Source organism: Temnothorax americanus, unplaced genomic scaffold (genome assembly GCF_048541705.1).
Source record: "Temnothorax americanus isolate GAGA-0224 unplaced genomic scaffold, ASM4854170v1 Scaffold30, whole genome shotgun sequence".
NCBI classification, from domain to species: Eukaryota; Metazoa; Arthropoda; class Insecta; order Hymenoptera; family Formicidae; genus Temnothorax; species Temnothorax americanus.
This window is the reverse complement of record NW_027509443.1, coordinates 1,459,977-1,474,139: the sequence shown is the minus strand read 5'-3', so window position 1 is coordinate 1,474,139 and position 14,163 is coordinate 1,459,977. Positions and strand designations below refer to the sequence as shown.

The window sequence follows — 14,163 nt, the reverse complement described above, 5'->3', positions numbered from 1 at the left end:
GGAAGATTCCATTCCATCACTAAAAGTTTTTATAAGCTTGATAATTTTTTACCGTTTCCACGTTAAGATATAGGTTACAAAACGCGCGTTGGGATAAAATGTATATAGCAATGATTCCACGTATCAGCGGTATCGCGGAATAAGTCGCGTATTATCGCGTAACAATCATTCGATTCCCTGAATAATGTGGTCGTTCACGTTATCATTACTGCACGATACGCAAATACATATATCGAGATACTTTCCTTGCGGGTTTGTCTGGTGTGTCGTTACGGAAAACCGCAATTTCCGCCGTTTCTTACTTTAACGCTGATTACGTTTATATCGATGCCATCGATTACGCGTAAGCTTCCAGTTACTCGTGTAAATGCACATTCCAGTGGCATGGCATATGACATCATTGGAATTATATGCTGACCGCTACACAAATATTTAAAGAGATATCGCTTCATTTGCTTATTTTACCGCGATATATCATTTGTATATTTTAAATTTAAATAATCTATACTATTATATATTATAAAGCAACAAGGTTTGCAGTTTTTTTTGTTCGCTATCATCTCGAAAACCAATGGACCAAATTTTTATCAAGCGTATATGAAATAGGGGTAGAATTTTCCGGGGAGTGTTACAGGGTGTATAGGTTTTCGTTACCGATCTTCTGGAAACCGGTTTTTTTAATTTCTTCAATTTTTCGGTAAATATATAATTGACGGAATTTCAAAGAATTGTATATAAAATAGGGGTTGAATTTTCCGGGGAGTGCCATAAAATGTATAATTTTTTGTTACCGATCTTTTAGGAAACCGGTATCAGAAGTTTTTCGAATTTTTTGGGAAACTCCCGGAGAGTGCCATAAAGTGTATAATTCTTCGTTACCGATCTTTTTGGAAACCGGTATCCGAAATTTTTCCAATTTTTCGGGAAATAATTGACCGAATCTTCCTGTGGTTATTTTCTGACCCGGTATTTATTATTTTTAAGTCATTTAAGTAGAGACTAAATAAGTTGTTAAATTCACATGTTAAATATTAATCAATTAATCAATATCGAAAGTCGCTTTCGGGAAATAATTGACCGAATCTTCCTGTGATGTTATTTTTTGACCCGGTATTTATTCTTTCTGAGTAGAGACTAAATAGCAAAATAGCAAAAGCTACGCGTATATGAGAGCCATGCATATGAGGTCGCGAGCGAAGCCGCGGGGCATATATGCTAGTAAATTTATAAAATAATAATGTAGTAATATGTAATTGCTGTAAAAAGTTCAACAATCGTTTTAGATAATTAAATAAAGAAGACAATTCTGTATGGGTTCTATGATGGCTAGTATGGAAGCCGGTTTTCTGACGACCGCCCATATCTACGGAATGCCGATAAAAAAGACGATCGGTGGGCAGGGCCTTAAAGAGCCGGGGAGGATAGAGACGCGCGCGCGCGCGCGCGCTTACGTCATCCGGCAACGTGGATTAAGCCGTAAAGGCGCGTTCGCACGGCGCCGAAGATATGGATGGGCGAACGAACGAGGTCCCTGGGTCGCGTGTGCGTCGCTGCCGACTACGACACGGTGCTAAGTAAACGATTTCTCGGAGAGGTCATTGAGCCTTGCTATAGGGCGCGGGCGGCCGCCGCCATCTTCCAGAACGTTAAAACCATACTTCGACGCGCTCCCATAAACGCGCGGCGCGGTGTGCGGCGCGGTAATCCGCGCGCTTGTCCTACCAATCAAAATTATTGAGCAACCACCGACATACACGCGGGCACCGGTCCTGGATGTGCGTGCGCGTGTGGAACGAAGGGAATAAAATATCGCCCGAACGCGAGATCCCGGCCCACTATCATAACATCGATGAAGGAGAAGAAGCCAAGATGGCGCGGGGGTTCGAGAATGAGCCACGTGTCTTGCGGGAGATTATACGATTATACGCGTATACCGAGGCGCGCCGCAAATCGCGCCCTTGATTTTAACGACAGACGCAGAGAATTCCGTTTTTCCTTCACTTATGAGAATGATCGTCATTCGAGTATTATATTACGTTTCATAACTTGCATATACATTATCTTGACGAAGAAGCTTAAAAAAAATTAGAATTCTATCGTCCCGTTGTTGTCTCTAATGCCAATCGGCTGGGCTCTCACCAAGAGTCGATTTGGCACATATATGCTAGTAAAATCATTGGAGCTAGCAGCAGCAATCGCAACAGCTAACAGCACACATACACGCATCGCACAACCTCGCTACATATCTAAAGAGACATATTTCTATTTACGTGCGTTTTATTCGAAAATGTGCGTGAAAATCGCTTGAATTATGTTGACGAAATAATCTTTATTACGTATACTGCTCTATGATCATGCGCAATATAAAGTTTTCAAATAAATTGCAATGTGCGAACACTTGCATGACACGACCAGCATTTTATGTATGTGTGTGTGTATATGTATAATTTAAAAGAATATATATTTATGGGGACTGTGGATATTTTTCCTTATTAAATTACAATTAAATTAAGTTACAATTAAGTGAGAGATATAATTTTGTTATCTCTATATACAATATTCGCCTTTATCTGTAGTCTCTCTTTACGAAAGGATCTTCTTTTTCATTCGTTATTAATTCGGAAATTATTAGTATCCTGTGATATTAACGATCTATTAATGATCTATTAACGCATCTCAGATAGCACAAGTCGTCCTCAGGACGTCCTGAGTGTATTATACTGATAATAACCTGGAGGACGTATGTGCTATCTGGGATTAATGCAAACGTCTTTGTAATGCCCGATGATAACGAGTTATTGCTATAGAAAACAGACGCATATTATGAAAATAGGTAAAACAGTTTACACTGCTCCTTAATCGTAAACATAATACGAACACGATCAGAAAATCGTTATCCATGCGAGAGAAATATTGACGCGTTTCTCAATTACTGAGAAAAATTGAACTCGGATAAATGACTGGCACGATTTTATCTGTTCGGAGTCGCGTGAGTCGTATTATCTTACGTAGACCGTGTCAAAAAGCTCATACTGTTTCCGAAGCAAAGAAGTACAATGTTAAAATTTCTGGATTTTAAAAATGAAAATTATTAAACGTCTCACTTTCTTTTTCGCGAAAGAAATAAAATGCACACAGTGAAAATTCGCGTTGCTTGTCACTTTCTTTTAAAAAGAGGATGTTTTTTTTGTTAAAAATATGGAATTAAAATGGCGTTTGTTCACGCGCAATAAATAGAAAGAATTGAACCAATACGATATATTGATAAAAGAGTACAAGAGGCCGCAAAAAAAATACAGATATATCCAGGCCTGGTTCATTCATCCCGCTCTGAAGCGCGGGGTGAACATTATATATCTTTCCACGAGAACAATGCGCTTCCTCGCTCGTGCACGTGGATGCACGCGCTGCATAAACAGCATCGAATTCCGGCCTTCTCCCTTTGAGAGACGCGCCGGTAAAGTATATAATGCCCTAATGTCAAAGAAATCTGTTCAATCGCACTTTTCACAGAATGTGACAGCTATCTCTGATTAATTGCTCCTTTGTTAATTATCGCTTCTGTCTTGATTTTGATCGGTGCAAAATTTTACTGTATTTTTCGTTGTTATAATAAACATGCGAAAATAATCTCTATATAAAATCGAAACAATGGCAGCCCATCAATGAGACTTAAAGCTGTTTCCAGCATGCAAAAATTAAACTCCGTGAATTTATAACATCAGTTTTAATTCTTAGTAATTATCTTCGTAATATCGCACAAACACTTTTATTTCGAAATACGAAACATAATAGAAATAAATATCGAAGTGAGTAAATTGGGCTAGTGAACCAAAAGTTGTTGTTATTGCTAAACATACATGTATTGTCCTCTAAATATAAGTATCACCAATATATAATGTCAAACATTTCGACCTGCATCTCCAGTGTGCGGACAAAGAATAACAGCGGTAATTCGAAACGTATATATATAAGACGTTATTAATTACGTAAATACGAACGGAATTTGAGATATATGTGCAACGCTTATAATTTTCTTGTTGATGTGGTAAAGAGCAATTTTGTTGGAAAAGCTAATTAAGTCTCGAGAAATAAAGTTAGAACTGTGTGTCGTCATTCCCCAAGACACCTGCAGTGTCAAATTGCATTGTGAGTAGAAACTGGAAACTAAAAACGGTTAATTCCAAACCGAAAGAGAAATTTCATATGTATACCTATATCTTGTGGATATTTAGGTAAAAAGGTGGACGCGTTTCGGTAAAAAAAAAAAAGAAAAGAAAAAGTTCAATCACCCACGACTCATGTTTCGAGTTATTCTTTGTCTGCGTATTCAAGATGACTCATAGCAAGTCGAAACGTTTGACATTATATTAATTGGTGAGATTTATTATTAGAAGATACTATCATCACTGAATAAATAATACCGTCAATCTATGTGTGACAATTAATTAAGTTTTCAGGAGAGACAAAATATATACTGTGCCAAAAATGAAACATACATATGTAACTTCTTGAAAGGAACATTGAAACTCATGCATCTGTAATTAATATGTGATCAAAAAACTTGTTAGCCCAAATCCTGCAAAATGATGATACGGAATAATCGAAGCCATTTGCAGAAAAATGTCATATAGGCAGTATTACTTATTCACAGACAATTTTAATTTAGCAATAACACTTAGCTTGGTTCACTAGCCCTATTTAGTTCCCTTCGGTTTTAATCTATTGAACTTTAATAACTTATTTTTGAGAAATAAATATAACTATTATTACCTATTTGCATTGCTTCTTCATATTATTCTTCTTCTTCTTCTTTTAAAGATAGTTCCCTCTCGTTAGTTCTTTGCTTTAGTATATATATATGTATATATCTCAGAAATGTTATAGGCACCATGCCTACGTATTTAATTGGAAATTTCGCTACGTTTAATGCATTTTTTAACACAAAACGGTCTACGGAAAACTGTCTAAACTTAGCCGCGTGAGGCACGGTCACAGAAACGACGTATACATATATGCTTTTCTTATTATATACACGCGCAACTTTTGTTTGGCTATTGTAGCCGTAGAGACGAAAATAAAAACCGGCGTTTTCGTGCGCCAATATTAGGAATAGTTAAATATTTTCGTACAAGGCACGACTTCGTTGCTACCTGACTCGGTGCGTGTAATCACCGCGGTCACACATCCGCGCCCGCGCGCCATATCAGACTGGGCTCCACTCGCGTTTGCTGCGCCGCGCGGGGAGCACGCCGACGACGCCGAGTTGATTTTTGGCTTTCCGCGAGTTTCGGGTTACGTGCCTCGCGCCGCTCTTCGGTGATCGAGATCGACACGATCGTCGAAATTCGAATCGTCTAGGAAATATATACATATAGGTGTTTTTCTACACCTCTTTGTTATTATTTCTCTTTGTTTGTTATATCTGTTTGTTTCTCGCAGCAGGAGGACTTTAAAGGGTCTCGAATCTCCCCTCCCTTCCCATCAGGCAACCTATTCAAACGCATGAAGGGGCAATTAAACGAACTTTCCGTATGTAACGTTATTTATATATATATATATATATATATATATATATTATATATATATATTATAAAAATCACATTCTTTGGAAATGTTACATTATATCACATAAAATATAATAAATATTGTACATACATTATAAATGATATAGAAACAATAATATAATAAGTATTACACAATGTAATCAATATTACAGAAACTTTAAATGCATCTTTCTTACCCAGATTATAAGCATGTGTCTTTCTTCCACAGTTACCATTTAAATTTTATAGTCAGTCCAATCAGATTTACTTTCAAATAAAGACTGCAAATAAAACTAAAAATAGTTCTTGAATTATAAAAACAAGAATTTGTTTACACAATGAAAAGTATTGGATTAAGATCGAATCTAATTTGACCATAAACATATTTTTAATTTCCAGTTTCCTTCAGAATTTCTCCGGAGGAATATCAGGTTTCTCTTTTAGTTGCAATTTCTATAGCCATTTTGAAAATTGCATTTTACGCTTCTTTCTACAAAAGATATAGAGCTTTAAAGAAAATGAAGCAGCCTTTGTTAGAAAATAAAATTCTTTTAACAGAGTAAAAGGTAACGATATATATTAAACGATTAATTGAATTTTCTGATTGAAATACAGTAAAGAATATTAGAAACTTCCTACAATCTCAAGCCATTTGAGAAATCACTTAACAGTAATTTGCAACTTTGTTATCACTATAGAGACAGAAACTAAAGATTTCTTTAAGAAAAGAACAGTTTTTCGTACGAGAAGAATCTTTTCAAGAAATAAGATGTCGGCCTTTGTTTGTATATATATTCGTATATTTCTTTAAATTTAGAAAACTTTTGGATTGTAAATATATTTTTAAACAATTTTATTAAAACGACTCGTAGTATATTTGCAAGTAAAATTAAAATTCAAAATTAATTAGTTTGGAGCAAAATTAACAAATTAAATACTGGAGATTCTGATTTACGCTTTTATTAAATTATAATTGAAGATCATGTCGGCAAGAAATAAGAGTAGAAAATGCGATTTATAAATTTAATTATTACCTCACTTATAATTTCTTCACTTTTATCAGCGGTTCTCTATAAATTATCTAAATTGTTTATATTTTGTATGTACATATCAATGTGTGAGAAATATCAGCATTTTTTTATAGCGTTCAATGGCGTGGAATCGGTATCTTTTTTTTCTGCACAATCAGTGGTACGCGACTAATCGTACTTACGAATGATGAGTGGTGATGGGCTTATCAAGGTCTAAAACTGATGATGCGTATATCGCGAGAATAATAAGACTCATTAATGGGTAAATCGGCCAAGGTGGATCTTGCATCTTCTATGCATTTGTACAAGGCGAAAGGAATGGTAATAAATTGGACTATGTCACAAATATGAGTCAATCTAGGAATTAAAAAAAAAACCGTATTATATACACACAACTGTCGACAATATCGAATTCTGTATTTCAATTTGGCTTATAATTTTTGGAACACTTCATGTAATAACGTATATATATAATATAATCCAATCCGTCAAAATAAACAAATCAAATCGTAATAAATTTTCTTATGTCAAAGTCTAAAACAATAATGGCTCATATATCTTCTCACTTTTCCTTGCTACCTATGTAACTCGGCATGTTTTTAGTGTATTCATAATTTCATGTATAAAATATGACTCATGAAACTGATTAAATATACTATACAATTATTTATAATTGATTGGAAGGAGGTGATCGGCGAAACGGTTTTTTAATATCAATATAGCATGAATAGACAAATATCTATAATTTTGCTACAGATATATCTTTCGTAACAATGGTACGATTTAATCAGTTTCGTGAGTCACTGTGTTGAAAAAAGTAGAATAAATTTTAAAATCAAAAAGAGTATATCAAAGATAATAATCTAAGGTAATTTTATTTTTATTTATTAAGAACTGTTATCTGGTTTAATTTCTACTTTAATTGTGTGAAATTTGTGAGAAACAAGAACGATCACGTGATAAAATGACTTCCTTATATAGGAGTTATTATCTAATAGGAACGATGCTGGGCCCGGTATCGATTTTCGTGAAACAGGAGACGATGGACAGTCGACAGTCGACAGTGGAGTCAATCGCAGATGCTCTGCCTCGTCCATTAAATGCCGCCTTATATCACGCAGGCGATATAGGTCGCGCACGTGCAGCGGCACGCGTTCTGCGAATTTTCCGAGATTCATCGAGTCGAAAACCAGATGATGAAGTTATGCATCCGCGCCAACGCGAAAATCGAATTCTGTGTACGAGCAGGTGTCTTTGACTGACTTTGACACGTTTCGTTTAGAGTTTTAGACTTTCATATACTTCAGAGTTCATTTAGATCCACGGGCTTTCTGATTGACTTGAGGTTGATGACCAAGTCGCAAAATAAGACTTTAAAAAATTGATTATTCTCGTTAACACGATACGTCACATTTATCGAATACGTTTTTACGTCTCTCCATGCAATATGCAATATTTAAAAAACAACGCCCTATATACCATATAAAGGTGTAAAATGGATAATATATTCTGAATAATTTAATAGTGTATTCTGTTTTTATCGTAAATTGTTTACTTATTATTCTATAAAAGATTACGAATTTCAACACAAAAGAGTATTTAAATGAGCAGAATTTGTTTGCTAATTTTTTTTAAGTTTGCTTAGCCCATCCTATTATTAATTACAAAGAATAGATTAATTTTGATATATACTTTGAAAGCAAGAAAGACTATCAATATTCAAACTAAAAAATTATTTAAAACAAACTAAATAAGTATTCGTATTTTTTCTAAAAATTGTATTTTCTGCTATGTTTATATCTAAATTAATTGTCTAATATTATTATGAATTTAAAAATATTGCTTATAATATACATATATATCTTTACGCAATGATTATACTTATTTGTTTAAAATATTTGTTAAATTTTTAAAAGAAATATTAAATTTGATCTCTCAAATTAGTCAAGAAGTGAAGAAGAGACCAAGAATCGCAAGACACATGTCAATGTACGCTCGGTGTTACTAGGTGATTCAGATACTTTCTTTCGAAGAATTTCGGAATACATAAAAGAATCGCGGATCATAATTGCATCGATAATGCTGCATAGTTCAATGATTCGCGATTTTGTGTATTTCGGAATTATAATATTAAAAAAAATATATCGTAATCTCATTGTGTACAACATACGCGGCGTTAAGCGCTCCCAAAAAAATGACACTCCCATATGCCATGCTCAATTCGCTTGCCTGGCCATAAGCAGGTTAAATTAAAATTTAAAAGCTACTGAGAAATTAAGCTTTAGGATCGCAAACATATCTTTTATACTATTTTAAATGAACTTTAATAGAGTTCCAATATTTAAAGATTAATTATTTAATATTAAAAATTAATAAAAAGGGCGATGCTCTCTTTGTGTGTGTGTGTGTGTGTGTGTGTGTGTGTGTGTGTGTGTGTGTGTGTGTGTGTGTGTGTGTGTGTGTGTGTGTGTGTGTGTGTGTGTGTGTGTGTGTGTGTGTGTGTGTGTGTGTGTGTGTGTGTGTGTGTAGAGAGCAGTCAATTCATAATTGACAAATTCCATATTAAATCCTGATTGTCATTCCATGTGTGCCTCGGTTTTATAAGAAGTTCAATTGAAGAGTTAAAGAATGTTAGTGAAAAATTATGAAATTTATAATAACCCGTTTAAAGAATCCAGATTTCGTTTCATTTAATATTCAATAAATATTAAAAAAACTAAAGCTCTCTACAAATCATATATATATATTTCTTTTCGATATGTTTGTTAAAGTAAACTTGTTGTTAGTTAAGAGATGCATATAGAAAATAACTGTCATCTATAGGTATAATAAACATCTAAAACATAAATCTTCTCAAATGGATATATATAATACACTCGTCAATATTGCAGTGCGACTTCTAATTACGTGACAGAGTAATGTTTGACAAGACAAAAGAATCAAAGCAGTAAATAAAAAAAAAACAAATAATTTTATTTTGACGAAAGGTGTCCAACAACACTTGCCACGGCAAATCCGTATTCCGTAATTACTCCATATTTTTCCAATTTTTATCGGCTTTTTTTTCTATATTAGAAGAAAACTCCGAGTCTGTTGAGTCAAGCAACGTTCGTATTCGGGGCTTACCTTTGAACGAATTTCGGACGAGAGTCATGCTCATATTCGCGGGAGCCGGTGCCTCGAGGGTTACGTCCGGCGGCTCCTCTTCCTCCTCTTCCTCCACCTCCTCCTCCTCCTCCAGCTCCGGCTTCGGCTCCTCGACGTCGCGGCCAGGTTCCGTTTTCCGGCGTGGGGAGGCGTCAGCTCGGTTTTCGCCTCACGACGACGAGTTCGTTGTCCATCGGCGTTCCAAGGCACAGCGGCGCATCGACATCGCTGCAGCAAATTTTCCTCGCTCTTCCCTCTTGTCAGGTCTCCGCGGGTCTCCGCCGTATATACTTTCAACTTGAACTCTCGCTGCCCTCGTCGCGAAGCCTCGTCGCGGCCCGCGCGCGCGCGCGCATGCGGATCCACTCCGTTTTATCGCGCTCCCTTGTCACCCGATCATCTATCCTACCTTTCGGGCCGCTCTAATCACCGCGCTCTCACCGCGCGGCTGTGCGCGTGCGATGTTGCGATCTATCGCGGTTCGAGACACAGACCGACAGGACGAATCGGTCGTCTCATCGTCGTCGCGGGCACGGCTACTCTGTCGCAGACTCCGTAGACGATGACTCCGGCGACGACGTTGGGCGTCGCGACGCGACGTGATCGACGACCGCGCGAAGGAACGGCGCACTACCGCTCGACCACGCACCACCGACAAACATCGAGGAAACACGCGCGTCACTGCCGCTGATCGCGCTTGATCCCGCGGTTACGACGATCGTAGAGCTCGATCGGCGCGTCGCGGAGGACGTGCGCGCGCGCGCGCGGGAGAGAGGCACGGAAACGTGGAGGAAACCACGGTGAAGGCTATGTGCGCGAGAGGAGAGCCGCTTCTCGAAGGGGACGGAGAATTTCAATTGTCGAAGATATATGCGCCTGATGGGTGCCTCCGCCTGGACCGGACCGGGGACCGTTCGCGTTCGCTCCGTTTCGGCCACCTCCTCGCGCACGGAAGACACTCGCGCGGCGCGAGAAGAAGAGACGCGGATATACAGACTATACAGAGAGCTATAGGCGGATGGGCGGGACGTGGGTCTCCGCTTTATATTCGGCGAGTTTTCCCCGCGGGGGATTTCAGGTGAGCCGTGATCCGCGCGAATCGACTCCCGCTGGAACGTGGAGACCTGGCCCTGGCCGGTTTCCGCGGCACGTCATTCTTCCACCTCGCTGGGCTCTTCTCTCCCTCGCGTCTTCCTCGCCGCGCCGCCCCGTGACTTTTCCGTGGTCGTTGTCGAAGACGGTGGACGGTTGAGACCAGTTGAGACGCGGCTGGCCGCAGCTACGCTTTGTAAATAATCATTTCACTCGCGGCGCGCGGGTGTCTCGCGAGAAAAGCCGAAAAGGCAGAGAGGGTGAGAGAGAAAGAGAGTGAGCTGGACCGAGAAACACAAACGAAAGGTAGAGAGAGAGAGAGAGAGAGAGAGAGAGAGAGGGAAAGAGGGAGAGAAAAGGAGAGAAAAGGGAGAGGCTATACTCCGTGCTCCGGGTATATTTCGCGGGAATGTCGCGCGCGAGAATGTTGCACGCTCCTTTCTCGATCACTCCTCTTGTATCGCTTCTTCTTTCTTCTCCTCCTCCATCTCCGCGTCTTTTACCTTCTCCCCTCCCCTACTCCATCACTTCCTCCTCCACCTTCGACACCTTCTTCGTACGAGACGACCGTCTCTTCGCGCCACGCACCGAGAGACGTATATGGAGAAAAAGGGAAAAAAAAGGGGAGCACACTCGCGATCGCGATCCCGCGGGGCGAGAAGACGGACAATGACGGCGGGCGACTATACACGCGCGGACACACACGGCGAGTAAGAGCGGGGGGGCGGGGGGAAGGGGAAGAAAAGGGGACGCGAGATGGGTCAAAGAGCGCGCGGTGGAAGGAACGCGAGAAAACGGGAAAAGCGAAAGAGAGGAGAGGTGAGAGGAGGATGGCGGGCGACGGGCGGACGGTGTGTCAAGACATAGCAGAGAGAAAACGGAGCAGAGGGCGACAAAAGGCGGAGAGGCAGAGGCAGAAAACGGTTACGGTGCGTTACTAGCGGCCTCGCGCCGAGTAGAGAAGCCAGAAGCACCGGGTAAAACGCGATTCCCTAACTAACACACACGGAGACGGATCGGGGACTGCTTTGGAGTTTTACTATAGGATGGGACACGGATGGTGATGGCGGCCGTGTAGCCGTAGCAGCCACCGCCCCCATACTTCTTCTCTTTCTCGCCCCCTCTATCTCCGTCGCGCTCGCGCGCGCCGTCGCCCGCTCGCCGTCCACCCTCTCCCCCTCCAACGCTCGCCGAGCCGCCCCCTCTCCCGGCATCGTGGGATCGGGTCTCTCTTTCTCTCTCTCTCTTTTATCTATCTCCCTTTCTCCCTCTCGCCCCCTCCGGCGATATAAACGACGATGGACACGCTGGAATATCCCTCCACTCCTCTCGCTTTCCTACACGCGCGAGGGTCCCCTCGTATAGCTACCGGCCGATGAAATCGCTCCCCTGCATCCTCCGCCTACGGTGTGCCGCCGCTCGGTCCCCTCGTCTCGCCCCTCGCTCGCCCCATGTCGCCCACCACCGACGCGCGCGGGCCCCCCCTCTGCCGCGCTGCTGTCCGCCGCTCCTGGGACCTGGGACAGCGAGAGATGTTATCCTCGAGCGATTCGTGCGTGTGCTATATATCCGTTTGTCCGCCGTGCCGTGCCGTCGCCACATCCCCTACCTGCGTCGCGTTCCCCTCCGTCAACGTCGGCGTGTGCGTCGGCCGCAATCAAGGCGCAGGAGCGTAGCGACTGCCCGCGCGTGCCCCGCGCTCCACAGCTCCACAGCTCCACAGCTCCATTGGTCAAGCGGCACGAGCGAAAGGTCGTAAAAAAAGCATTATGACGTGTACTCCACATTGTTTGAGTGCTTAGAACGTTTTCGGTCGTTCTAAGAATGTCTAATTTACGTGACGCATTTAAGAATGCTTACACTATATTTAACCGAATAACGAAATCCGTTCGTTTTCGTTGCGCGCTATCTTGTACAATCGCGCTTATTTTCCCGCACTATAAATAAAATTAAGTAAATACGTGTATACAACGTAAAATATAAAGTGAATATTGAGACAAGTATAATTAAGTACAATTGAAAAGTATTTTCACGTCCGTATAAGAATTCTATATTCGAGCTCTATGAAAAGAAAATGTGCTGAATAATAAGAATTAAATTACAAATGGAATATTTTGAAATATTCCTTACCCGAAAAGAATCGTATTTCATATAAATAATACATGTCAGCTAAAGTCTAAAAGCTAAAAGGAGTTATTTTTATTCTGCAAACATATTAAAATTGCTCTCTCTGGTTCAATAGTGAGCATTTTAGAATAAAATTACTCCCCCGAAAATAAACTCTCTGATTGTTCATTATATATTCAAGTAGAGTTTAATATATAATTGAGTTTAATGTATCTTCACTATTATTGCGATATATTTGCCTTATTGTTGTTTTACAATACCTCCCACAATTAATATAAAATAATGAAACGTCTTAATGAAACGATCATAAATCAAGGAGGTCAGATTCACGAGGGGGGGGAGGGTTCTGTAGTTCTCGTATATCGACAAAAAGGCAGTTCTTATCACGACGCGCTCATTAACCGGAAGCCATAGTATCTTCGGCTTTTGCTGGCACGCGGACGTTGTTGCTCCATTCTTTATCTGACGAATGAAAGGATACGCGCGCGTTATACATTTATGGAGACGGCGTATGGTATGGCCTAATGGCCATTTCCTTCGAAGCATGATGGAAATGGACCTCCTCTTTCCCTTTCTCGAAACTTGGTTCTCGTATAGAGGAAGAAAACTGGTTTCCGGAGAAAATGGTGCGCTTAGCAGATCTTGGAAAAGAATTATAGTAAACGAAATAAGGTAAAGAATTACGGCGAAAGAAGTAAAGAAAATAATTATAACATGGTCTGACCTGCAAGCTCATAAATGCGAGCAGGAACTACTTTCTTTTTAATCTGTCTAACACCGAAGTTTCGAACCGACTGTTCAATATTTAACACGTATGTGTTTCTTTCGACGATATAATACTATTTTTAAAATGGAGTACCTGCATGTACTATATGAGCTGAAGTTGATAAGAAAAATTACGAGCACACTTTTATGATCGGCAAAATGTTAAATTGTTATGAAAATAGTGATAATTATAAGAAGAGATGAAGAATATTTCTTCAGCAAGTAGGACAGAGTGCTTATTCTTATAGTTAAAATAATATTTCTTTGAAAAGAATACTAATTAGATGAATGGAGTTTATAGATGAAAGAAAAAGTTTCGAGCTTCCTCTAATTTAAAATTAAGTCCTGAGAGAGACTTAATTTCCGTATAGATATGCAAATAAATAATTAAATTTTAAGAAAAAGTTCAATCGATAGGTCAGAACATTTTAATTATTAAGAATTGATAAATATCT

At 39.8% G+C, this 14,163-nt stretch overlaps 1 protein-coding gene across 2 annotated transcripts in view; it reads right to left on the bottom strand.

The window, feature by feature from the left end:
• The window catches only part of Zfh1 (Zn finger homeodomain 1), a 35,356-nt gene extending 23,132 nt beyond the window's left edge, over window positions 1–12,224 (bottom strand). The window contains exon 1 of one of the 2 annotated variants that reach the window (XM_077412466.1): window positions 9,704–12,224. In XM_077412466.1, the coding sequence (XP_077268592.1) occupies window positions 9,704–9,737 (34 nt within the window). In that variant the 5' untranslated portion in view covers window positions 9,738–12,224. Of the gene's footprint in view, window positions 1–4,773; window positions 4,799–9,703 lie in introns of those variants that run through there. The other variant, XM_077412467.1, reaches the window with a different exon arrangement.
• Window positions 12,225–14,163: the final 1,939 nt, after the last annotated feature.